Genomic DNA, 26285 nt, shown 5'->3' on the forward strand with positions numbered 1-26285 from the left:
ACAATTAGTAGGCGGATGTTGTGACAGACACTTTGTATCTGTCATGCTAATTTTCATGTGGACTAACCAGGGGGTGAATTTAGTTTTGGGTGCCATTATTATCAAAACTAGAACTGGGGCCGGACTTGTAATAATTATTGAATTCATTGAAGTTATGTTGTCAGCTTCCTGATTCGTGTAAAGAGAAAAAGAGTGTATTTGTGAATGAGATGATCAAAAAACAAACCTTAAAGAGTATAAATCTCTAACTGAAAGACATGGGATTAAAAAACTCATTAATTATTCGTTTGAATGGCCCACGGGCTTCCGTGATCCCTGCTGTCAGCGGCACGACGGGCACATCAATCTAACTGAACCGAGTTGGCAGAGCTGTGGTCTGAGGATTCAGGTCAAGGAGCAAAGGTCAGTGGTTTAGTGACCAGGGGGGCAAGTTGTCCTGGACAGAAGGCCGCCAGCAGGGGCTCAGTGAGAGGACAGAAGCAGTCGCACGTCAGTAGCCTTTTACTTATCCACCTCCAATATGATCCGAATAATCCTCCTCACCTGACTGTAAACCACGTGCAAGAAGAAGATACCGAGATATCCGTTTCATCTATTGCATAATAACCGCATGACATGAGGTCTCATGACAAACATTATCGTGTTATTTATAGAAGTGGCTGACCAACGTTGCGTAGCAGCTTTGAGAGTTTTCAGGGAATGTAAAAGCTTCACCAACATAACACAACATCTTTATCGCTCACCTTTAGTTTATCTTACTGTTTAACTTGAGCCGTCAGTCAAGGAGAAACTCTTTGAAGCTCAGAATCTGAGCGAGTGAGAAAGGACATAACGCAGCCAGAGAACGGAGACTTTCTCCATGTGTGATGATCACTGGCAGTGGGACACAGCGAGTAGGGGAGGAGCATGGCTGACATATTTATCCGTACATGGTTCTTTTTTTTTTTTTTTTTTACCGTTTTCAAGCAGCCCACATATCCATGGATGAAACTGCAGCTATAGCTCCTGTCTCCATCTCGGGGGGGAGGAGAGTGGAGGAAAGCTCTGCCTGGGGCGGCTCAGATCTACTCACTCTGCTTGGGCCTCCTCCTCCTCCTCCTCCCGCTGCTGTAACCCACAATGAGCCTCCATTGTGAGGCTGATAAGCTGAGAGCGGAGACCACGGAAAACTCTGTCAAACTCCTCTTTGCGCTACTAAAAACAGACCCGGGTGCATTGATGGAACCAGAGACACGTGGGAGAGGTTACCACATGAGACAGTGTAGACATTTTGGGATGTCCGCAGCAGCGAGACTGCATTATATTTTCAAATGAAAGGGAGGGTTGGCGTCTTGGCTTTAAGCTACAATCAATCAGGCTGGCAGACACAAAGGGGATGAAGCCTGTAGTTGACATTTCATTGACCGCTTCTTGTTTTATAATATTTTTCACCCCCTGAAACCTTTCCTCTGGGCAGCAGCTCAACATGGCAGCAGTGCCTCAAGGGGTGGTCTCTGGCTATGGAGTGGTCTCACCGACGTCACGATCTCCTTAGTTACGAGGTCGGTCGGCCATGTTGGAGTACATACAGAACCTACATGGCGGCGCGTAAACAAGGAAGTGCGGCGAAAATACCATACTTTGAATCACTGGATAGTGCATCAAAGGTTCGCTACCTGGCCAAATTGAAGGTTATTGGTAACTTGGATCCCTATACGATGAGTGCAGATGGTTTCAGTGCCGATCCTACTTATCTTCCATCGGTAAACTACGCCAACATCTACACGTATCTCGTGAACACCCCCAGTCCTTACACAGAAGACGAGCTGGAGTGCTACAAAGGGCTCGACGCTTATAATCAGTTTGTCAGTGGATGGGTCCGAGACGTCAAAGCAACGGTCGTCGGGAATTCTCATCTCGTCATTGGGAGGGTAAATATATACAGATCTGGTCAAATATTTAGCAATATTCAATGTTTACTCAGCGCAAACAGACACGTGTGTTTGTTTACATTGTACATGCACGTCATTGTGTGCGTGTGTGTAGGAATTCACTTTCAACTAACTCCTAACTTCACCCCCCCCCCCCCCCACACATATATATATATATATACATATATATATATATGATCCGACGTTAAACTCATATCAAGCAATGCTGAGGCTGCATCTCTGTGTTTCGCCTGTTGTACGCGCTCGACACGTCTCTGGTACCGACTGCTGTCACGGGCCGATGAAGCTTCGGTAACCTTCTCATGTAAAAGTTTAATTTATATTTCCTTTATTAAATACTGTTCACAAACGAATTTGTAAATAAAATCACTGACCACTTATAAAGTGATCCGCACATACTCTAGTGTACGCCAAATTCCATTCCTTTATATCTCGAGAGATGCGTGACAGACATTTCTCGCGACGTCGCTTGGATAGCTCCTTCGTGTCATTTCCTTGATGTGTAATGACCGCTGGCAAACGAAAGAATGATTTCTTGTCTCTATCAGCTCTGCTGCCACAACCAAAGACAGCACAAAAGTTCACCACCGATAGGTTATGCGACTCAGCCGTGCATGCCAGTGGCTTTGTGTGTACTCCAACATGGCCGACAGCTAAACTGTGACGTCACACGAGACCACTCCATTGATTAGGAGGGCAGCCGTGCCTCAAAGCCTTCTTCTCTCGGGTCACGAGGTCAACGTAGAAAGAAAAGGAAACCGGGGGGAGGGGACCGGGAGGAGTCGCACGGTCAGTAAATTAAACTTCTGTCCATCAGAGTTACGGGTGGATGGGTAAGAGAGTTTACGACAGAAGGCGGGGGGGAGGAATTGTTTTGGAGAAACTGTGAGAAACTTTACACTGAATCGCATTTAACACCTCTTGTTTATAAGAACCAAAACATTTTTGAGGGTTTTTTTGTACACGTGTGCCTATTGAGGTCACAAGTTAATGACCTTACAGCAGCGTTTAAAAATATTATGCAATGTGCAAGAAATTGTGGAAGTGTGTAAAACTGAAAAGGAGCTTGTTGGATGCCTGGATGTACGGTCTGCCTCAGAAGACAAACTTTAGGGAGAAAAATAGGATTATTTATGCAGAAAATATGGGATTGGAAATTGACATTTTAGGAGCAGTCTTCAAAATTTGTTTCATGAACAGGACTGCATATATGTCTATACAATATTTACTATAAACCTACTCAAGCATACAGTGGGAAGGACATAAGAAAACACATTTTTGGCACAACACAGAAAGTGGTTACCGGTAACGTAATTTGGCTTGTCTTTGTCGGGTGCAGGAAATATGAATAGCCATTTGATGAACGCAGACAAGGCTCGACCTGTCAGCACAGTAAAAGCTGCTTAGTTGTCATTCCTGCCAAACAGTTGATTGTTATGAATCGCATTGTGTGAGGAAAGCTGGGAAACCCACCAGCTGAAGACCTACAGGCACAAGTGAAAACCCGGGATCAGACAATGTGAAAACAGCACTTCGGTTGTGACTGACCGTACATCATTTAGCTGTTACATAGGGCATTTCGTATCACTTTGGTTTTGGATGGTTTATGTCTCACTGCTCTAATGAAGTCAAACTATTTGAGACTTACAGCTAGTAAACACGAGTGTAAGCAATGCTGGATTTAAAATACAAATGTAGATGTTTTAGATTGAAGGAAATACATTGCAATCTTCTTTTAGAACTCAGAAATACAACCAATGAGTTATGGTGGGTGACAGTGAGTCTAAACTCAACCGGGCACCTTTAATATCTGGAGGGTTATATGGTAATCTGGAATATAATATATGTGGACTTTAGCTGTTTAGCTGTCTCCCAAAAATATTGGCTGCATTTTTCCACCACTTACTACAATTACAAATTGAATGAGAGTAAGATAACTTGATTAAAGTCTTAACATGCCTGTTGCAATAATGAGAGTTGCCATATACTTGGCTCATAATCAAATCAGTGGAGTGGATGTATAAGCAGTGATATCCACTTATAAAACTCCTCTCTGAGCATATCAGCAGTTGATTTGATGACTCACGAGTGTGCATTCGGTATAAATGAAGTTTGAAAACTTATTCCCACCCATCCATAAATATAAAGTAAGTGTAACCAGGAGCAGTCCCATATAGACCTGAGGAAACATCTTGAGCATATTGAGGCTTTAACAGTGGAAGTGGATGGAGAACTTAGGACCCCATAAAGCTCAGCTTCAGTTCTCAGAAGGTGAATTAGACTGGGACACCTGAGTCAAGCAAAAGCCACAGCCTGTGAACAGATTGTCGTGGTCAGTCGGAGCTTTGATGCAGGAGGGAAAAAGTGAGCCGAAGTGGCAGACGTCCCATTGTTTAAGAGAATGCAGGAAAACAGAAATGGCGAAAGACTTCGCTTAATTTAAAGCATGTTTGCCTTCGTCTTAAAAAGCTTTCACCACCGCGAGACACAAACTGCTTAGATCCTGCAGATGAACGGGCTGAACACACTCCGAAGCAGATTAGAACAAGTCGACCAGATCAGAGCTTATAACCTCCGTCTTCACTTACTCCTGCGCTGACATCATACCGTCCCATCCCCCAATATCCTTCCCCTTAATCCAGCCCCACTGGGTGGCAGACAGCAGCATGGCCTGATGGCCCAACTGCGTCTGTCTGCCTTCCTGTCTGTCTGTCCGTCCATCCATCCATCTGCTGGGCCCCAGCAGAGGTTCAAAGGAATTAAGAATTGTCCAGAAAGTTGCCAAAATCTCTCCAACTCCCCCCCCCTTCTATTTCACTTTTCCAGCCCAGTTTTTAATTCGTCGGTTTTGCTTTCTCTAATCACAGTCCAGTTCCATTACCACCCTGCACCTCCTACTAGAACCATACAGCGACACATCATCCAGCTCATCCAGCTCATTGACACTCAGTGACACTTCAATTGCAGCCTTTTTGTTTGGTTTAGGGATGCAGGGGGGTTGGTTTGAATTTTTGTTTTGAGGGGGAGGTGAGGGGTCGGGGGGGGGGGCTGCAGTAACGTCCTGCTGGCCTTTATGGCTACAACGAAAAGCACAGCAGGGCTGTGCTGAGCAGAGTATATTAAAACTGAAGAAAGGGGTGAGCGGCCACAGATGGTTCCGTCAATAACCAGTCACCCTCCCATGCAAATGCACGCTCATGCACAAACTCACTCCAGTGCCACACCACCGGGTGGAAACACACTACTGACACACACACAGTTTCAGAAGGAGGGGGTGTGAATACAGATGGTAAGTGTGTGGATGGATGCCCGACATGGAGATCCAGGGGGCTTTAGGATTCCATTAGTCTTGCAACCTGTAACCTCAACACCTCTGAGAAGCTGTTAAAACGCAGCATCATAGAGTGCCAAAAATACATATCACGGCTGTTTAGATTAGCTGAAGGCCAGAAAGGGAAGACCTTGAGAAAAGTGGATGGCCCACAACAGTAGTGGTTCCCAAGTTGCCAGTCACCTTAAGGCATCTCATTTACCCCGGCAGATTTCTGAATGACTTTGCACGCAGAGAGGCACTTCATCGGGTGGCTCCAGCGTGGTCTTAATGGGACAGACCGTCACCAAAGGTCAGGTTATAGTGACAGCTGCATTCAGCTCGGCTCACGCACATAAACGCCTAATTGACAATATTTAATAATCAAGAGAGCAGAGTGGACCTAAGGACACCGGAGTCTGATGGCTCTTCTCAAAGTGTATTTATTCATAAAGATGGAAAAGACTGTTACAAAGCATTGGTTAGTACAATCAATCAGTCAATGGATAGAACCAATTGATAACAAGTTTAAAGTTACTGATTGAGTAAAACAAGCTTGTTTCAGCTTCTCTAATATCCTGCTTTTCCGTTTTATATATTTAAAAGTTGAATACCATCACAAGACATTTGAGGACACAGCTTTGGACTCGAGGAAGTTGCTACGTGCAGGTTTATTTTTAAGTTGATGATGACGTAATGAATCAGTTCATTCAAACCGGGAGGTAACCTCTGGTTCTGCCAAGTGAAGCCGATGCGGAAGAGTCTTAAACAAAACATGAAACTTCTGATGTGAAATGGCTATTGACTGTTGTTTCTGTAAAAAGCACTTTGCAAGTGTATTTATTCCACCGAGGAGACTATTTGTTTACGTATTCTAAAGTGTTCCTAGTTTATAATCAAGTAGTTTTTTTTCAGAAGAACCTTCTAGAGAGAAGGCGGCTTCGGCACACCACACCATCACATGCTGAAGTCTGGTGACAAGTTGGATTTATTTCAGTAAAAAAAAACATGAAAGACCGTTTCAGAGCAAAATTACAGTTTGCTTCTGCATGATCCCAATCCAGAGCCAGATGTCCCATACGGGAGACATCTGGATTGTGTAATGGACAGTGATCAACACATACATGCTCATCCTCTGCCACGCAATCGAACAACGTTGACTTCCACTGTTACTGAGGTCAATTGAATAACTTTTAACCACAGGACAAATCCTATAGAGAGCAGACAACCCAGGCAAATAGATAACATGTCTACCTTTAGACGAGTGCAAAGAAAACATTCAAAATAGACATTTAGTTGTTTATTTTTACTACTTTGTCTATTTGTGTCTGTAGATTTCTCCTACATTCACCAAAAGGTCGCATTACACAATGCTATTTAAACATAACATTTAGTTAAACTTGCACAACAAAACATACAATGCGAGTAATCAACTGGGGAGGTTTCATGGTGATATCTACAAGTTATTTCCCCCCCACCTATTCACTTGATAAGTCTCCCCTTAATTTGAAAGATAAGTAGACCATAACACCTCGGAGCAGTTTCCTGCCTTTAATCCTCCTGCATACAAACATGGGCAGACCACTGTGCTGGCATATGCGGCGGGGCAGGGCACTGATTTCAAACAGCGGTGAAGGCAGGTCACAGGGGGCCTCCTTTATGATGATCTGGCAGAGGACCCCTGATGGAGGTTCAAGGGGCCCTGCCACCAGAGCCACGACCCCCCACCCCTGCAAACCCCCACCCACCCCAGGCCACAAAAAGCAAGCCACCGCCCGACATCAAACCAACACTCTGCCCTAGAGAAAACACAGCAGGGTTGCTATGCTCTGATCACCCGTCCACAGAGAATACCAATGTACCCACAACCTTCCCTTAGTCGTCTTTAAATTACTTAAAATGACTGCAACCGATGTGCGCCATAAAGCACAAACAAATTCCACTGTCTTAACCCAATCTTCTTAATGTTTTTGTTTTTCCCAAAACAGGCTGAGTCTTGATGTAGATTTTGGCAATTAGCAAAAATGAAATCCCCTTGCTACAGAGCTTTTGCAATAGAAGAAGAATTTCCTTGAATTGCCAGAATGACATCGATTTTCATTTAATCTGTGGGAGGTTTAAAAAAAAAAAAAAAAGGTTGCTGGAGGTACTTAAGAAGTGGATGTCAGCTGAATGACAAGTTGGGCTTGAGAACAGCAGTGTCAGCCATCGTAGAACACGACATTAAAAACCTCACATCTACTGCTTTGAATAACAATGCATAAACATTAACAAAAAGCGGATTCTCAAAAACTGGAAATGTTTTGTGTAGATCTGCATAATGCAGGATGATGGCAAATGTTATGCATGATGAGCCCCAGATATTTGACTAAATATTGTGAGAATGTATACACATTTTTCAAACTGTGAGACAGCGAGGATGCAGGCCAAAAAGATCAAAAAATATCAGCTCCGGCTGTTTTCTGGGCTGCTTGTTGTTCTATTTCTTGAGTAATCAATGTCTGTTCACCACAATCTGCCTCTGGCTATCACAGCTACTATGCAGATGTCATCCCACTCATTATCACTGCAAACTATTAACTCGTAAAACACTTCACAGCTGCAAAATCAGGAGCAGCTCTGAAACAGAATACTTGATGTTGACTGAATGCACTTTCTTCCGCCGCTAACCCTGGCAGCTATTGTTCCAGAACAAACGGGGTCTGCATCTGCAGGAGTCATCCGACCTGCTAAAGGCGGGCCATTGTTATGCTCGACAAGAAGCATACATTTTGTAGAGATCCTCCAGTAGGTCTGAATGTGCTTTGGTGTGAATATATCCAACATGTCTCTCCGTGGTTAATTGCGGTGAGCCGAGTGCGATAGGCTGTCAATGCTAAATGCAACACAAAAGATGAACCTCGGGCACAATCAAAAATGTCTTTGTCGAAAAAAGAAAAAAAAAAGTGATTGATAAGCAATAAAGCAACTCTCAAACTGAATAACCGCAAGCTATTTGCGATGCAAAAATAACAAGTGCTCAACTACATGCGATCTTGTAATTTCTCAAGCAGCACTGGTGCCCTTTCTTCTCTGGCCCCCACACCCGACCCCCTGACCCCAGCTAACCTACCCCCTTTCTCTGGATTTAAGGTTGCATACAGAGGACATGAATAGGTGGTATTTCAGCATGCTGAAGAACAGAGCTGGTTGGCTGGGGGCCAAATCCCCACGGTTACCCAGAAGCCTCTTTCCTGTGCTGGTCTGTCTGGGAATAAATTAACTCTGCTCTGCATGTGCTCTCCCCGTCCTCGGTCTCATTACCACGCTGTAATGCTGTGGGAACCGCGCAGTAACTGATAGTAACAGGTTGTTAAACACGTAAAATGCGCCAGACCAAGAAGTGGCAGTAAAACGGTCTGAGCGGAAAAAAAAAGATTGTAACCCGATTGGACATCCAGCTAGAAGCTAGAATATTACTTGATAGGCTTCATGTGTGAAACATGGTGATCCCCTCTATGAGCTTTCACTTGCAAAGCTGCAAAACAAAAGACTACAGGCCACTCCTGAACCCAGTCACCAGTCCTTTTACTTTGCTAATTTAAGTTCACACCCTTGCAAAGCTCACATAAATAACGTTACCACTATATTGTTTTAGGCCCGTGAAGTAATTATACAGAAATACATATTATATGAAGATATGTCCGTGTTAAACACATGATGTGCAGTGCCGTGCAGTAGACACCAATACTAGGTCACATACTGCTGAACTTTATTTCTATTGAACACACCACATCACTGGCTACGACTCATGCAGGTAATCTAACATTAGCCTTTTCCCAATTAATCTTCCTGCGGCTCAGACGAGCATTTCCCAGAGAAGCACTCATTCTGCCTTACCTTTGACTTGACTCTCGTAATCCGCGATGATTTCTTTATCCTTTTTGAACCTCGACGTGGACATTTTGCTGTCTTTTTCCGTCCGAAGCTTGTTGTAAACTTCTTGAGAGAGAAAAAAACTGTCAACCAAGCGAGGAGTCCTACAGCAGCGGTCGCATCCCACACAGGACGAGAAAAAAAATGAACGCGAGAGAAAGAAGAGGCGCGACACAAAATGACACTTTGTTGCAGTTTAACTCTGCAACAAGCTCCACTTGGAGACAGAGGGTTAGTTGTTCCTCTTCCCTCTGGATAAACGGTGGATTTAAAGCGGGGCCAATGCGCAACGCTGCTCCAACCAATGAATCCTCTCAAGTAACAGAGCAGTCGGTGCGGGCGGCGCAACAGCGCTGCCGCTATACCACAGAAGAAGAAGGAAAAAAGACAAGCACGCAAGTTTCAGGGTCTCCGTGACGGGTTTCCACGGCTCTCTGTTAAAGTAGTGGCAACGACCCACCCGGAGGTCTTTAAAGTCGCTCTCAGTCGTGCGGGTGTGTGCTTGTTGGTAGCGGTTTCCAGTTTGGGACCCACATACACACTCACTTCCCCCCCTTGTTCGCTCTCCCTCGACGGTTTCTCTCCCCCCCCCTTAACTCCCAGCAGGCTCAGAGGCAGACAGGGCCGGCCGACTGCAGCACACAGCAGCTGGAGTCAAGCAGGGAGCGGAGAGGGAGGGATCTGCACGCACATAGAGCTAGTGGACACCAGTGGACTGACACCCCTGCCCCCAAATATAAAGTTGTGTTGATGTATCCATACAACAGTTGGAACCGATTAAAACGGAGCAAAGTATACGTTATGATTCTCCTATTACTTGTAATGAAAACCAAATTATTTATTTATTTATGTCTTCATACAAACAAATACCCAAGCTTACATGTGGCATCCAACTAAATTCACATAATGACAGCAAGGATTTGCAGTTGATTTTGCCCTTAATTAATCCAAAGAAAAATCACAAACACGGGATCATAAGGGCCCACAGCAGCAGCGGGCCTCTAAACATCCAGGGAACACATACTCAGGGGGCCCGTATTTCCTGGATACACCCATGCACTCATGCACACAAGTAAGCCAATATAGCTAATATATTATACATGTATTTTATTGTTAAGAAGTTATTCATCATATATTCGAAAAAGACAATAATTAGTCAAATGCAGATTAAATATATTGTCTTAGTATAAGTTCAACAAAGATTTCCCCATGCGTTCACTCATTTATTTCTGCCTAACTTCAAAAAGCCTTTACCTTCATCTGAGATCATTGTAGCCACTAAAAACTACCTGGACCACAGCGCCATCTGCAGTGTATAACAAATAAATGCACAGGACAAGCACATCCACTCATTTCTCTTCAAGACAACACTCCAATTTATTGGCTTGCACTGTCAAAAAAATAACAACAATATCCATGCAGCACACCACTAAAATAAACAGAACAAAGAAGAAAGTCCTTTGTTATGTTTTGATCAGAACATTGTCACATGCCACAGCAACAACATCCATTTTCAAGTGGCTTACCAAATAAGAGCTCTAAGCACCATTTTCAAATGAGGCCTAAAAACACATAACATCTCATTTTTACTCCTTGTGTTTAGTGTTTTTTTTTAAAAATCACAATATTAAGTGTGTACAAACAGATATAAAACATGGTTGAAATAATCTTTGAAATAATGATCTTTCAAAATGCAAAGGCAGTATAATTTAGTATTTCTAAACGCCTGGACATTCCACCGTTGTAAACATTAACATAATAAACATGACCCATGACACTAATGTCATGGGGCCCTTTAATCACTAGTAATGGCAGCTTTACAACACACACAAATTGTTTTATAATAACCCGCACAAGAATATTACACTGAACATCATCAGGCTCACAACACCAGTAGCATGTCACATTTATCCACCAACCACAAAATAAATTAAACCAATATCGAACGTCTACCCCTGTATGCCTTTTAAATGTTTGTTTGTGAAACGCTCCCGTCAGCCGCTTTTGAAGAAAGTCTCCTCGATGACCTCAGTGAAGCTCTCCTTCATCTGCTGACGGAAGCTGGCGTACCACTCCAGCAGCCTCCTCCTCCTGTCCACCCTGTGCTCCTGGCTCATCCCTCTCTCCCTCTCCAAGATGGCCGGCAGTTCTTTCCAGTCACTGATGAAGATGAAGGGTGCTCCTGCAGCTTTGAGCAGACGCAGTGGGGAGCTGGACCCGGCCGCGCAGCTCCCAGGTGTCAGAACATCTTCCACCACGGGCACCGAGCCGTAGGAGCAGGCCTCGTAGATGCGGTAGCACTCTGTGTTGATTCCGACTGGGCAGAGAGTGAGCTCGCTCTGAGCCAGAGCTGTCTGATAGCCTCTCAAGCTTTCCGCTGTCTCCTGGGGGAGCCACCTGAGGCAAGGAATAAGTGTAGTTAATGTGCTAAATATATCGCAGCACTGTTCCAATCAGATGATTCCTATTGTAGATATCTCACCTCAACCCCATTTATATTCAATATGTAAAATTCTACATTTAAAATGTCTAAATACATAAAAAGGTAGCTACCGATAACACCAGGGTTCCCTGGCAACATTAAGAACCAACAAAACTCTTCTCAAACTGCATTACGTACCACATACAGGAAGTCAGAGAATTGTATTTTTACCGATGCCCTCTGTGTGCGCAGCAGCCCCTAAAATGTATGGGCAAACTACTTACGGTACATTTAAGTAAAGCATATAACGCAATTCCAGTATAAGTGATGGGGAATAAAATCCACAGTCCACATTTCTGTGCAAGAATGAATTCTTAAGTTTAATAATATAAAGACTAACCTCTTCAGCCTCTGTGATGTATTACTTTAAAGGGAGAGTTCACCTCAATATCTAAAATACATATTTTTCCTCTTACCTGTAGTGCTGTTTATCAATCTAGATTATTTTGGTGTGAGCTGCCTGGTTTTAGAAATATTGGCCGTAGAGATGTCGGCCATCTCTCCAATATAATGGAACTAGACACAAAATACATTTGAAAAACTCAGCAGCAATGTCTCTTTCCAGAAATCATGACCGGGTAACTCAAGATAATCCACAGACCTTGTTGTGAGCGGTTTCATGTAAGAACTACAGTTGAAAGCAAATAGTTTCTACATGAAACTGCTCACAACAAGGTCTGTGGATTTATATTGTACATAGTACTTAAATGTTAATGTTTATGCTTTGTTTCCCTGTTCTACTTTGTTGTCTTTAATGTCCTTGTCTTTATATTTCTCTTGTTTATTGTATATTCTATGTATGTATGTACGATGAGAGCAATGTTAACCAGAGTCAAATTCCATGTATGCGCACACATACATGGCCAACAAAGCTGATTCTGATTCTCTTGAGTTACCAGGTCATGATTTCTCGAAAGAGACATTGCTTTTGACATTTTCAAATGTATTTTTTGGGGCGCTTTAAGCACCACCAGCCAAGTGACATATAGTACCATTATATTCGAGAGAAGGCGGCAGATTTTTCCAAAATTAGGCAACTTGAAGCAAAACAATCTAGACTGATTTAATCTCCTTGAATTTCACCAGAAAAGACCTTGAAAATAATGTCAAAGCCCTTGAATTTGATGTCTCATAATTGGGAGAACCCCAATGACTGTTAGCTAAAACAGCTGTATCATAAATAATATAAATTATTTGTTACGTTTAAAAATATACAAAAGAAATGTCTCAGTGAAAGGTTCTTGTTATTCTCAATATCAATCTTTTTTTTTTTTAAACAAGACAATATACAAGCAATATAGTAATTTAAAGAAAATAGAAAAAGTGAGCTCTGTCATCAGTCCTAAACAATGACTTACTTCTCCCTGGCAGTGGTGATGCATTCCTTATCCAGGCCAGATTGTTTCAGCACCTGCATAAGAGTTTCTCTGGAGGAATTTTTGTAAACAGTTCCTAGGAAATTGCAGCGGTATGGCCTGTTGGAGGTAATCAGTTGGGCATTAGGCCTGATCATAGGAAACTGCCTGTATCTGCACAGAGACAAGCAAAAGAGAGCAACGTGTCAGACAAAGCTATTCATTTGAAAGTACAACCCGCATTTTAATGTACTGATATTGAGTACACATACACTCTCACACTGACACACGAGTAAGAAATGACATACGTGGCGACACCAAGAGGCCACTGGAAGACATCCTTGTTGTTGACCCAGGGGCTGTCGTACACTAGAAACAGCAAGTCCACAAATCCACCATTTCTCTTTAGGTATGGGGCAATGAAGTCGTTGTTGCAGTGCTCATTCCCCAGGAGGACCACAGCCACGTGTGACACTGTATGGGAATGTACCAGAGCTTGGACATGCTCCAGCCACCGTGTGGCGTAAGAGACCTTCTGCTGCTCGCGGCCATTCAGAACCAGAACCAGGCTGTTCATATCCAGAGGGACATGACCCTGGACCACAGCAGGACCTGTGTAGAAACTAAAGATGGAGAGGCAAGAGGGGAGGGAAAACAAGTCAATTTGATAGTTGTGTCTTAAGTAGTTTGTATATGATGTGGTGTGTGGTGACCCAAAAGCAGACCACATGCTTGGATTTGGCAGTTGTTAAGTCTCCCATGTTTGACTTGTTACCTGAAATCAATCTTTCCTGACTGGAGTTCTCCCTCTCGCCATTGTGCGATCTTGTCAGTAGGGTTGAGGGGTCCCTCTAAAATATGTTCCCAAAGGTAAATCCCTGAGGAGAAGAGAAGCGTTCACAGACATTTACTACCAGATTTCAAATGTCAATGTGCAGAGCCATTATGTTGTATTAGTGTCTTCTGCAGAAGAGCATCAATGTAGTTTGTATCTGTGTCTATGTCTGTACACTCCTTGTATCATCAGGTGTATATACTGTAGTTACTGTCACTTCAACCATCATAGTGGTATACCTCTCTCTAATGCAAGAATTTTGTCTCTTAATCTGATTTATTTTATTTTATTTAAACTCTGATCTACACCAATATGATTAATCTACTACTATATACAATTTACTTTTGCCCCCCCCCATAATTATTTTTGATTATAGACATTAAGACAATTAAAATATAATTTATATTTTACTTAATAACATCGTTTACATTTTTTTTAAAGATCCATTTTGTCAATCGCATGTAAAATACAATTTCACCTTTCTGAACATTGTTCATCTTTATCACCAAGTATCTTCCTGCCCTCTGCAATTACACTGCAACTGTGGTATAATAATAACATCCAGATTCTCAGTTATTTCATAGATAAATTCAATTCAATACATGTAATAACAAATGTAATACTTTTTAATAATACATATTATTTTCAATGTTCATTCAACTTCTCTACATCCACACCACGTACAAAATAATACTAATTTGGTTGTTCTCATCATGTAAGATCAGTGATGTTTATCAATGCATGACTGCACAATGTGAGTTAGAAATGTTGGCCATGTTGCAGGTGCTATTGACATAAGGCCAAAACTGTCAGAGGGAACCAGAGGTTTTCTCCTCTGGCTGTTAGACTTGCTGCCGGTTTTCATCACACAACTCTAACTGTAACTCTTTTATATGATGTTCAGTTTGTATTCTGTATTCCTTTATACATAACACTCAGACTGTACTGTCTATTTGTTATGTTGTATTGCCTCGTTTCTGTATTTCTTGCCCCTCATCTTCAGTGAGGTATAACATTCTGTTCCACAGTACAATTGAATAAATGACAATACAAATGTTGAAATTAACACAACCAGAGGCCAATGAAAAGCATCAATCTAAAGACTTGAAAAACAACATTTTAAAATTTGTATATAATTCAACATAAAGGGAAACTGTTTTTTAAATCATCTGTAGTTGTAAGAATCAAAATGGCACTGTGATGTCACACAATTGTCATTTCACGCCCAAATCCCACCACAGACCTTCTCTGCAGGCTGTGACAGACAGATTATATAATACCACGACTTACCTATGGCAGCTTTACCCCAGATTTGTACCCTGTATCTTTTGGGTTTGTTCTTGTCAATTCGGACCAGGTGCTGTTTGAAAGCCTCCCTCTTTTTGGTCAGAGCAGAGTTGTAGTCCACCTGTTCATCCTCCCACGGATTCCAATCACGAGCTAGGAATGGAGCAACAGCACCGCCATCTCTGACGCCACCTGCAAACACACCATTTACATTATAGCTGACAGGCACACATGTCCTCCATTTTAGTTCCCATAAAAACGAAACGAGGTTCTAACAGTGTATTTGCAATCGGGACTAGATAACGGTTACGCTAAGTGTAATTACCCGAGAGTGCCCCCGTCTCTTTCTTCACCACCCTGTGAACACGGGAGATGACTTTGGTGCTGAAGAAGACATTATATGCAGCATAGAGTGAAAATGCCACATATGCAAAAATAATTAGCAGGAATAGCTTTCTTTTTGGTATTTTCATTTTTATTTTATTTTACTCTCTCAGGTTACCATTGTGTAGCTCCTCTCCATATTTTGTGTGAGGACCCTTGTTTACATCATGAGGACCCCTGGATACAGCTGCCTTAGAAAAATGCCTGTACCGAAACAAACGTTATTTTAAATGATTGTAGGATTTCAACCATGTTAGTCAAAACTGTTGCTATATGTCAACACTGAATATATAACATGTAATTATGGCTTCATTTAATGCATCTAAAATAATATAATTACTCGATATATAAGATAAAAACGAAAGGGACACTTCGGTCAGACCGTACTTAATGCAGAACGTTGAGAGGGCGGAGGGAGTTTCTGGTAATGCACATCACCGAGGTGCACGTCAGATTTTTACTCGCAAGGTCGAGTCGTGTCCACAGTTTCGGCGTGGAAGTCCCTTATTCTGGGCAAAGATGATGTCCATGTCCGCTCGTGCCGGGGCTTTTCCCCTTACTTGCAGGCAACAAAACAGACATTTAAAAGCCTGCGGTCCTCTGCTGCCAAGGACTTGGTGCCTTCTGCTGGTAAGGCCGACTTGTGGCTTTATAACGTTGCGGGCGGGCGTTTGCTGTGGTACTGATGTGACGATGCAACGTAATAGACTGACTTCATACTGATGAATTAACATGTTCATTTTAACAGCGTGTACATTTTATGCTTCTCTATTTTATTACCGTTTATGTCTCCAGACTAACGCTAGTACTAATAACTTGCTCTGACCAGCTGTAAATAGCTGTGTTGTAACTGACATCTGTAACCTGACAGAAGGTCAATATGGTTAAAAAGTCTTAAGTGTATAAATATAGACCAAGGAGACTTAACAGCTCAGAAACACGAACGTTACTTTACACCAGTTACAGCGATGACATCGATCTTGACATGTGACCCTGTACTGTACTTGTGTTGAGCTTTCACACGCCAATACAGGTGAGAGGTCTTCTTGTGTTACATAATACGTGTATTACTGGTTATTGTGCAGAAGAAAAAAACTCATCTACAGATAGTTATTATTATTCAGCTCGGGTTTTATTGCCTCCAATTTAACATTTTTTTCTATTAGTCGGTTAACCGACTGATAGAAACATTGTCACGTGATCGACAGAAAGAAAGAAAAATGTCACTGTTCCAGCTCATCAGATGTGAATATGTGCTGGTTTTCAGTGATGGCAACCTGAATATCTCCAGGTTGGACTGAAATAAGCAATTGTTAGTATCAGCTATACTGACAGTATCATGATTTGTAGATCTAGACCTGATCAGATCTGATGTGCTGTATTGTACTTGGGGGAAGCAATCACGATTGATGAGACAATTAAAAAAAAAAGTCACTCTGGTTTCATTTCTATAACGACTAATGCTTAGGGATACAAGCTATTAATCAGTGTACATTTAATCCCAAATGTTTCTTTATAAATGTCCTTATTATTCAAATCATGATCAATTCATCTAGTCATTATTATATCTACTAGTAATTGAGCCTAAAGTAGGAGGACACTGACAGAGAAGCATGACTTTAAATGTTTTTTGTAAGATACCAAATATTTTAGTTTGCCCATTAACTGCTCGTGCCTTTTAAAAACTGTATCTTGTGTTTCTTCTCCAGCTCCTGGGGGGATCCGCCTTGCCCACACAGATATCAAGATTCCTGACTTTACAGACAACCGTCGCCCCGAGGTTACGGACCCCAACAAGTCCTCCCAGGAGAGCAGCGAGGCGAGAAGGTCCTTCTCTTACCTCGTCACTGGAGCGACCGCTGTGGTTGGTGTGTATGCCGCCAAGACGGTGGTCACCCAGTTTGTCTCCTCAATGAGCGCATCAGCAGATGTCCTGGCCTTATCGCAGATTGAGATCAAGCTCGCTGACATCCCTGAAGGCAAAAACATGACCTTCAAGTGGAGAGGAAAGCCCGTTTGTCCGTCACCGCACAGAGAAGGAAATCGCAGCAGAGGAGGGTGTGAATCTGGCGGAGCTCCGTGACCCCCAGCATGACAAGGACAGTGATTAACCCCCGCTGGGTCATCGTCCTCGGTGTGTGCACCCATCTGGGTTGTGTGCCCATCGCCAACGCCGGAGACTTCGGAGGCTACTACTGTCCGTGCCATGGCTCCCACTACGATGCTTCAGGAAGGATAAGAAAGGGACCTGCTCCTCTAAAGCTGGAGGTTCCCTTCTATGAGTTCACTGAGGACGTAGTCATAGTGGGATAAATACTGGAGCTCTGTCTCCGTTCCTCCCTGTAACATGTATCTTTTAGATGGCTCCGTGTGAGAGTGACATAAAACTTGTGTATTTACTATTAAAGACATATTTCCAACTCTATGATTGAGCTATTGTCTTTTCCCTTGTAACAAAGTGAGTTTTTCTTTGATTGATCTGCATCACTTAGCTTGATGTCTTTTGATTCACTGACATTTTATTTATTGTTTTAATCTCTATGGATTTCTTTCATTCCGCACTATTTTTTAGCATTTAGTATTTTCCAAACAGCATTATGTAACAATGTATGAGGGCCGGGTGTGATCAGGTCCAATCCCTTTGCTGCCGCACCAATCCTGATATATTGTGTTGGAGCTGTGTGATGAAGTCAAAGGTGGGGCCTGTTTCATGGTTACCTAAAGTTGAGCTGGTAAAAGTGCTCATACACATGAACAAGAGGCCTGGGGAGCACAATGATGAGGATAAGATGACTGTACGATCAAGAAAAGCCACCGGCAATCTAAAAAAGTATCGACAAGTTGTGAACACATTCAGGAATGTGTCGGCCTGTTAATCAACTGGAAGGAACTATAGATCGAGATCAGGATGTTGTTGGTTTGTGACTCCAAAGAATGTGTAGACTGCTTTTTCTAAGGACCTTTTTATGAGTTTGTGTCAGACAAGAAGACAATTGTATACCAGTAATGGCAGCAGCAAAGAGTGCAAACTGCCAAGTAAGATAAAGAACTATTGAGTCACACTCCAGTCACTGATGGATTTAATCCTGAGGAACAAAGTGTGCTATGTACAACTATGAACCAGTGAAATACACAAACCTTTTTATTGATGAAATCATTTGAATACAATATACTGTGCACAGATGCAGGTAAAACCATTGTCTTAAACTTACATTACCATCAAATCAATCATCAATATAATCATCAAAACTATTTCAAACTGTACAGTTGGCGCTCATTCAGTGAATAACTTTTTGAATTGAAATCAGTGGAGTTGAACCGCGGTTAATCATGTGTAACTTCAGAGGTGACTCGTGCTGAAAGCTTTTATCACAAACGGAAACTTTACTGCAACCAGAACAGCTAAAGGGGATCGTTTCCTGTGTGGGTTCTCATGTGTCTCTGTAAAGTTGAATGCCGGTTAAATGATTTCTTACAGACTGAGCAGCTGAAAGGTTTTTCTCCTGTGTGGGTTATCATGTGTATCTTCAGATTTTGTCTCTTGCCAAATGTTTTCTCACACTCAGAGCATCTAAAACGTTTCTCACCAGCGCTACATCTTGAATCACTGACACGGACTTCATCAGGTCTCACATAGTTTAAACCTGACTGAGGTTCTCTGGTCTTCTTGCATTCACCACCCTCATCAGTGCCAGAAGAGTCTCCAGTCTTCTCATCAGTATCTGGTTCTGGATGTCTATCTGGAACCAAGTTCCTGTCTGGTTCTGGTCCTCCACAGTCTTCTCCATCAGCTTCTGTTTCCATCTGTTCAGTTTGTCTTTGATGAAGCTGTGAGGACTGAGCTTCCTCTTCTTCATCTTCACAGGAGTGAATGAGAACTTGACATCAGCCTCCTCCAGACCTTGAAGCTGCTCTCCTTCCTGACTGATGCAGAGTTCCTCCTGTTCTTCTTTAATGTGTGGGGGCTCTGGGTCCTCCTGTTCTTCTTTAATATGTGGGGGCTCTGGGTCCTCCTGTTCTTCTTTAATGTGTGAGGGCTCTGGGTCCTCCTGTTCTTCTTTAATATGTGGGGGCTCTGGGTCCTCCTGTTCTTCTTTAATATGTGGGGGCTCTGGGTCCTCCTGTTCTTCTTTAATGTGTGAGGGCTCTGGGTCCTCTTGTTCTTCTTTAATGTGTGAGGGCTCTGGGTCCTCCTGTTCTTCTTTAATATGTGGGGGCTCTGGGTCCTCCTGTTCTTCTTTAATATGTGGGGGCTCTGGGTCCTCCTGTTCTTCTTTAATGTGTGAGGGCTCTGGGTCCTCCTGGTCCAGACAGGAGCTCCACTCCTGCTGCTCAGAGGGAACCTCTTCTTTAACCATCTGCAGGAAAACAGAAAACAGACACAGAGGTGTTACAAAGACATTCTAGAATTGAGCAAATAGTATCACTAGAACCAGATAATACAATAATGTAATCAACTTATGTGACCATGAACATATGAACCATTTTAAGCTGCCAAAGCCATGTGGTGTTATCAAAGAGAACACACTTGTACTTTTAAGTTGAAATATTTCCTGTCATCTAGAAGCTGAGAGAACAAATGAATTTACAATTAATATGCATTAAATCCGGTTAAATTATTGAAATCATGAAGGTTCAGGCTCCTTAACGCTCTCTCATTACTTCAGGGCCTTTGGGAGCAACTGCACGTGGGACCGGAAGTACACTTGTATCAATGTATTTAAATACTGTGTTAAGAGCATGAACAGTGTTTGAGAACTGAGAGAAGAAATAAAGTGAACCCACGTGCTCTTTGTATCCGGAGTTCCGGGTTGAGAACAGCGTCCAGAAGTTCCCGTTGTCGCTTATTCTCCTCTTTTGCACGAGCGAGTTCCTCCTCGTACTCTGCGATCGTTCTTTCAAACAGACGAAATATCTCTTCATCAACCGCAGTTAGTCGCTGGTTGAGTAAAGATCTCAGCATTTCTAGTTTAGACATTTTCACTAAACCACAGAAAGCTTTGCTCCAGACGAACTCCGTTAAAAACACCGTTTACTCTCATTAAGCTCTGACTAGCGCTGTGTTGGTCACTTCCGTCCCCGTCAGTCTGTTTCCAGGTAGCATGCTAAGCTAACTTCAATAGCTTCTTCTTTCAGTTTAATGGCGGACTACAAACCAATGTTTAAGGCGCCACCTACTGGACCGGAGTGTGTAACATCATGACTTTATGATAGTTATCATTTAAACACAATGTTATTTATAAATAAAATGAAAAAATTAGAAATAAGTTATGTTCTGGATTTTGAATCCGTTCCATTCATATATTAAATAAAGCCCTTTTAAACTGAACTTGTTTGTCCCCTGTCTCTAACAGTCCTTTGATGCTCCACTCCCTTCCTGTATCTACCACTCTGTTCTTCAGTCTCTCTTTCCACCCTGAACTTCTTCCACTCTATCAGCACATGTTCAACAGTTTCTTTATAGTTGCATATCTCACATTTATCCCACTCTGTCTTTTTCATGATGTGTATAACGTGTCATTGAGTCCTGTATGTCCGAACCTTAATCTGAAAGTAACATCTTCTTTTCTACTTTTACTTCCATCACATCTCACTCTGACTGATGTCTGAATTTTGTTGTAATTTCTACCCTTATTGTCATTATTCCAAATTTCCTGCCAAGATGTCCCATCCAAAGCTTTTACCAGAGAATGTCGAGTACTCCCAACCATTGCACAGGACAGTCGATGCTATATTTCCGTTAAGTCCACCCTGAATACTAATCCAGTGTGATAGTGTTAACTCAGTTCTCCTCACATGTAATGGCAGTTCCCTGGATTTCACCAGCAATGCATTAGTGGGTGTGGTTTTGACTCGGGAGATGAGTCAGAGGAGAACCATCCAGAAAAAGAGGTGAACAGATAAAAGTCCATTCAGACAGGTTCTACGAGGAACATCCGGTTTCGCTGCAACTTGGTGGGTAACAAAAGCCCTTAAACTAATAAAATAGTATATCATTACTCCATCTTCAGTTACCTTCCATCTGGTCCATATGGAACAGTTGTGGGTCGTGGAACGAGACTACTCAAGTGATTGTTTTCCAACATTTATTTATTGAAGACAAAATATCACCAATGAATTGCCTTCTGATCGTTTTCTGCCCCTCTGCTCCCTCAGCAACGTGTGATTTAATTCCTTTTCTTCAAATACACACTGACCAATCAGAGCTCGGTACGTGGACCGTTAATGAATGTTACATAATCACACAGTTTAAACACAAATGCAAAAAAAAGACAGCTGGCAATAAATCTCAGACTGCATGTGTGAAATAGTAAATGAACAGATTCATGACATCACTGCTTCATTTAGAGCAGGATAGATCTGACTATAAGTACATGTGTGTATTATGGTGAATGAATGTGTTGCAGATGTGTTGTCATGGCGTGTATGACAATATTTTAGCCTTGTTCTTTCAGCTGTAGCCTTAGTGGTGCGAAACAGACTTGGGAGTAAATAGAAAAGAAATGTGTAAATATTCTCTCATCACACATTCACTGACGCGTGTCGGCTTCTTGAGTCGTGTCTTGTAGTCTCCGGCTACTTTAATGTTTGGTGTGGGTGATTTTAAGTTATGGAAGGAAAGGAAGTTATGGAAGTTCCTCACTGCTTAGAATTATATTTATATATATTTTTATTTATTTGTCCAAAAGTCCGTTTCACATCGCTGGGTCTCAGCTGAAAGAATAAGAATACATCAAAGTAAAACATGAACGTGAATACACGTGTTATTATAGTCAGATCTATCGCGTTATAGATGAAGCAGTGATATTATAAATGGGTTAATTTACAGAACGACACAGTTAGTGATTTCTTGCCAGCTGTCCTTCCTGCATTTGTCAGTTTAAACTGCGTTACTTTCAGCCTGAATTGTGTTCATGTTCTTGATGTTGGTCTCAGAGTGCACCAGACTGAAGCATTTAACTTTAAAATGTACAACATTTTCTTCCAGGTGAGCGTGTCCCCGGCCCCCTCTAGAAAACCAACACTAACTAGAAAATAAAAACTCAATCAGTCTACCGGATCAAGCTAAAGACAGTACCAAATCTGAGCGTGGACTCAATGAGCGATGCTCTCAAATTGAAAGAACACGCTCTTGGATAAAGATAGGATGAAAGCTCCATCGTTCCTCCCCTGTGTGATGTTTCATCTGGTGTGTCAAATGTAATTCATACATTTTGTATAAAACCGTTATCACAAACAGAACCACTATGTCTCTTATATGATTAACAGTGCCATTGATGAATACATAATTCCTTCATCTGATGAGTGTACTTCCCATAATAAATGAATCCAGGTATACAGCTGTTTTAACAATAACCGTATAACCTGAAACCAAGACCGTGATGGCGTCTGTGCAAATTTACAACATGTGATTTCAGATTTGATAAAGAGTCTCTCCAGCGTCATAAACACAGTTCACATTATTTTCAAAAGACTCCATCCTTCTGAGCATGTGCACCCCTACGTTAGGGTATCCCAGTTCTTCCACAGACACTAATCCACGTAGTGCACCTGCGCCTGGAGCTCCTTGGAGATGTACCCGAGAAGGGTCGCCGTCAGCTGCTGCTTCAGGGTGGCGTTGCCCATCACTAGAGCAGTTAGCTGAGCCAAATCTGTCCACTGAATGTCTCCCAGCACGGCCAGAAGACTACCATAAAGCTGCTGCTGCTGCTGAGGACTGAGCTCCATTATGATCTGAGGCAGCGGTTTGAACTGTCCACTGGTCAGCCAGCAGCCCAGAAGGCCTCCGACAGCACCGCCTACAGGGTAAGAGGGTTTCAAACATGTGGAATTATGATTGCACACACAAACACACACACGAGTGGGAGAAACTGTTGCATGCATTTATTCCCACTCACCGACTGCGATACCAAGAGGTCCCCCGACTAACCCTCCAGCGAAGGCCAGACCGCCCGCTGCTGCTGCTCCCTTCCCTGAGCCTTTCACTGTGGTCTGGATTTGCTGATTGGCAGATAACTCACAACACAGCTTCATGACATCATCAAGTCGATGGCACATACTGTGGATCAGATTTATACATTTCAGGAGACATGACAGAAATTATAACTGAAAGACACTCAGCAATCAATAAGCATAGAATAAGGACGCAGGGAAATACTGTCAGTTTGTTCAAATACAATGTTAACTCAGCTATTAGCAAATCAACAATGTACAACATACTATAATATCCCATCAGACACTGACACACATTGTCCTGCATATAGTGAATAGTGTGACACAGTGATTTTGTAATGCAATCATCTACAGATACCAGTGTGATAGCTCTGATTGCATCAGAAAGCATCAAAAGCCAAAGGTTGACATCTGTAACTGATCATATACCTTTTGCTATGTCGATAAGTGTTGAACATCTGCCGGCGCTATCTAGAAATGGAAATAGTGTCAACACAGAAAAACTTGACTGGTCAACTCTCACTGAAGAGGACGTCTTAGTGTATTCTGCTCGTACAGACCAGTCCTTCAGTCATATTCATCTAGCTAGAGATGCAGCTGTGTGTACTGATGTTAACTGTAAGGATGTGGTGCATAGGAGAGATCTCTGCTTCATGTACAATGATATAGTAAGTGCTCTGTATAAAGACAGCAAGCCCTACTACAAGCATCATAATAAGACCCATAACATCAAACCTGGCTGGAATGAGTATGTAGCTGAGTATCATGCTGAAGCCTGTGAAGCCTTCAAATCATGGGCTCTAGCTGGTAGACCCAGACAAGGACCAGAGCTTGAGTACAAGAAGCTCACCAATGCAAGATATAAGTATGCCATTCGCTTCATTTGCAAGAATGATCAAGCCATGAGGGCTGACTCCATGGCCAAGAAGCTGCTAAGCAACAACCTAGTTGATTTTGGAAAGAAGTGAGAGCTCTTCACTGTAAAACATCTTTACCATGCACTATAGATGGAATCTCAGGAACAGACAACATTGCTGAGTTATGGCGACAGCATTATAGCACCTTATTGAACTGCATCAAAAGTGATTTGTACAGCGTGGACAGTTCTGAGAGTAATGAGTGAATGGCACTTACATCATATGAGGTGCACCAAGCTATCAACAAACTGTCTGAAGGCAAAGCAAGTGGCTTAGACCATATTACTGCTGAACACCTTAAATATGCTAGTCCGAGGTTAGCTCCTCTCCTCGCTATTTGTTTTACTGGCTTCATGATTCACGGCTTGTTACCAGACTCAATGCTGTCTGTTCTCTTAGTGCCAGTCATTAGAAACAAAGCTGGTAAAGTATGTAGCCTAGAGAATTACAGGCCCATTGCTTTGGCCAGCGTCCTGTCAAAAGTCCTAGAAAGAATTCTGCTGGACAGAATACAGGACTTCATCACCTCCACAGATAACCAGTTGGGCTTCAAAGCCAAACATGGCACTGACTTGTGTATATATGCCTTAAAGGAAATTGCAAACAAATACAGAGGTCAAAACTCATCACTTCTTATGTGTTTTATTGATGCCTCCAAAGCTTTTGATCGTGTTAATCATAGTAAATTATTTTTTAAACTGAGCCAAAGAGGTGTCCCCACATACATAGTGAGAATTCTGGCTTACTGGTATGCGCACCAGAGTATGAGAGTAAAATGGGGTAAAAGTGTGTCAGCCCCATTTGGGGTTAGCAATGGTGTCAGACAAGTTCTGTTTAATCTGTATATTGATGATCTGTCCAAGCAACTGAAAGCCTGTAATACTGGTGCATGATTGGAAATACTCTGGTTAATCACATCGTGTCTGCAGATGATCAGGTGATCTTTAGTCCTTCTAGCGCTGGTCTTCAGCAGCTCCTCACTATATGTACTGTGTACGGTGTGGAACATGACATCAAATACAACGCCAGTAAGAGTGCTATCCTGATCTGTCGAACTAAAGAGGACAAATGTCTAAACTTCCCTGACTTCAAATTGTCTGACAATAATCTTGGTGTCTGTAGTGAAGTAAAATATCTTGGTCATTTTTTAACAGAACACATGACTGACGATAACGACATTTGGTCTGTGTACAGATGGAGTGAAGATGTCTCTGTTCAGAGCATATTGTGCTCTACTCTACACTGCACACTTGTGGTCAAACTACAAAAAAAAAAAGAAATTTCATGTACAAATTCATCTGTAGACTGAATGACTCTGTAAATGGGATCATACTTGTTTTAACCAACATAAGGTTTAGCACCACACGCTACCAGTCCCAGCTGTGGCGACATTGGTACAGCTGTCTCTTTGTAAGGCATTGCTAGGCCGATGTACTTTTATTGTTTGTGTCAGTCTTTTTATGGATCTGTCTGTATGGACCCCGAGTCTGAAATAAAGTCTATCTATCTATCTATGTAGCGCAAGTCAACAAAATAAAAGCCCTCCGGTAAAGTGTATCGTAGTAACCACAGTAAACAGCACTAACGTACCTTGCTGTGTCATGAAATCCTCATCGGTATTTGTAAGACTTATTTTATAATGCTATTATTATATCAACTATGCTCGCCGGGTTCCTCCTGATTTCTGATCTTGCGTGACTGTGCACGCAATGCCTGATGGGAAAAACAAAAATGCTGCGTTCAGGGACATTAGAGTAATCCCGGACTCCCTGCGTTTTGGCACGAAAATAAAGCGCAGGTGCTGTCAATCAACCAACAAACGTTTAAACTGTATTCGATCATGTGACAGTGAGTCACTGAACATGCTCATCATATTATACTGATGATATACGCGGATAAACCTAACCTACTACCTA

The 26285-nt window shown here is 42.3% G+C and overlaps 4 protein-coding genes and 1 pseudogene across 5 annotated transcripts in view; 1 reads left to right on the forward strand and 4 right to left on the reverse strand.

The window, feature by feature from the left end:
- srgap1a (SLIT-ROBO Rho GTPase activating protein 1a) overlaps nucleotides 1-9664 on the reverse strand; it is a 70860-nt gene extending 61196 nt beyond the window's left edge. Inside the window, exon 1 of the mRNA XM_079273943.1 lies at nucleotides 9121-9664. Coding sequence (XP_079130069.1) covers nucleotides 9121-9184 — 64 coding nt within the window. The 5' untranslated portion in view covers nucleotides 9185-9664. The remainder of the gene's footprint in view (nucleotides 1-9120) is intronic.
- Nucleotides 9665-10500: 836 nt separating this feature from the next.
- Nucleotides 10501-15618, reverse strand: rxylt1 (ribitol xylosyltransferase 1). The gene is made up of 6 exons (XM_079280870.1): nucleotides 15441-15618; nucleotides 15119-15307; nucleotides 13769-13871; nucleotides 13302-13616; nucleotides 12997-13167; nucleotides 10501-11553 (listed from the first exon to the last, which is right to left on the reverse strand). Exons 1-6 carry the CDS (start codon nucleotides 15586-15588, stop codon nucleotides 11151-11153), a joined length of 1329 nt encoding a protein of 442 aa, XP_079136996.1. The 5' UTR covers nucleotides 15589-15618; the 3' UTR covers nucleotides 10501-11150.
- Nucleotides 15619-16018: 400 nt separating this feature from the next.
- LOC306786231 (cytochrome b-c1 complex subunit Rieske, mitochondrial-like) lies at nucleotides 16019-17910 on the forward strand (annotated as a pseudogene). Its single transcript, XR_013773145.1, has 2 exons — nucleotides 16019-16129; nucleotides 17209-17910. The product of XR_013773145.1 is annotated as a cytochrome b-c1 complex subunit Rieske, mitochondrial-like (transcript).
- A 707-nt stretch (nucleotides 17911-18617) lies between these two features.
- On the reverse strand, nucleotides 18618-20569 carry LOC306776468 (uncharacterized protein). Its single transcript, XM_079267174.1, has 2 exons — nucleotides 20285-20569; nucleotides 18618-19857 (listed from the first exon to the last, which is right to left on the reverse strand). The coding sequence occupies exons 1-2, from the start codon at nucleotides 20420-20422 to the stop codon at nucleotides 19138-19140; spliced, it is 858 nt and encodes a 285-aa protein (XP_079123300.1). The 5' UTR covers nucleotides 20423-20569; the 3' UTR covers nucleotides 18618-19137.
- A 1075-nt stretch (nucleotides 20570-21644) lies between these two features.
- LOC306780686 (protein C19orf12 homolog) lies at nucleotides 21645-26055 on the reverse strand. The gene is made up of 3 exons (XM_079273122.1): nucleotides 25960-26055; nucleotides 23398-23558; nucleotides 21645-23298 (listed from the first exon to the last, which is right to left on the reverse strand). Exons 2-3 carry the CDS (start codon nucleotides 23555-23557, stop codon nucleotides 23033-23035), a joined length of 426 nt encoding a protein of 141 aa, XP_079129248.1. The 5' UTR covers nucleotide 23558; nucleotides 25960-26055; the 3' UTR covers nucleotides 21645-23032.
- Between the last annotated feature and the right edge of the window lie 230 nt (nucleotides 26056-26285).

This window comes from Melanostigma gelatinosum (assembly GCF_949748355.1).
Source record: "Melanostigma gelatinosum genome assembly, chromosome: 1".
NCBI classification, from domain to species: Eukaryota; Metazoa; Chordata; class Actinopteri; order Perciformes; family Zoarcidae; genus Melanostigma; species Melanostigma gelatinosum.

Bases quoted from the DNA above. Each gene is read 5' to 3' on its own strand.
- LOC306780686 (XM_079273122.1), bottom strand. From the start codon at position 23,557: ATGTGCCATCGACTTGATGATGTCATGAAGCTGTGTTGTGAGTTATCT. The intron at 23,299-23,397 runs GTGAGTGGGAAT...CTTACCCTGTAG, and splicing joins ACCTCTTGGTATCGCAGTCG to GCGGTGCTGTCGGAGGCCTT.
- rxylt1 (XM_079280870.1), bottom strand. From the start codon at position 15,588: ATGAAAATACCAAAAAGAAAGCTATTCCTGCTAATTATTTTTGCATAT. The intron at 15,308-15,440 runs GTAATTACACTT...GTGTGTTTGCAG, and splicing joins AGAGACGGGGGCACTCTCGG to GTGGCGTCAGAGATGGCGGT. The intron at 13,617-13,768 runs GTAACAAGTCAA...CTCCATCTTTAG, and splicing joins TCAGGAAAGATTGATTTCAG to TTTCTACACAGGTCCTGCTG.
- LOC306776468 (XM_079267174.1), bottom strand. From the start codon at position 20,422: ATGAAGAGATATTTCGTCTGTTTGAAAGAACGATCGCAGAGTACGAGG. The intron at 19,858-20,284 runs GTGGGTTCACTT...GTTTTCCTGCAG, and splicing joins ACTCCGGATACAAAGAGCAC to ATGGTTAAAGAAGAGGTTCC.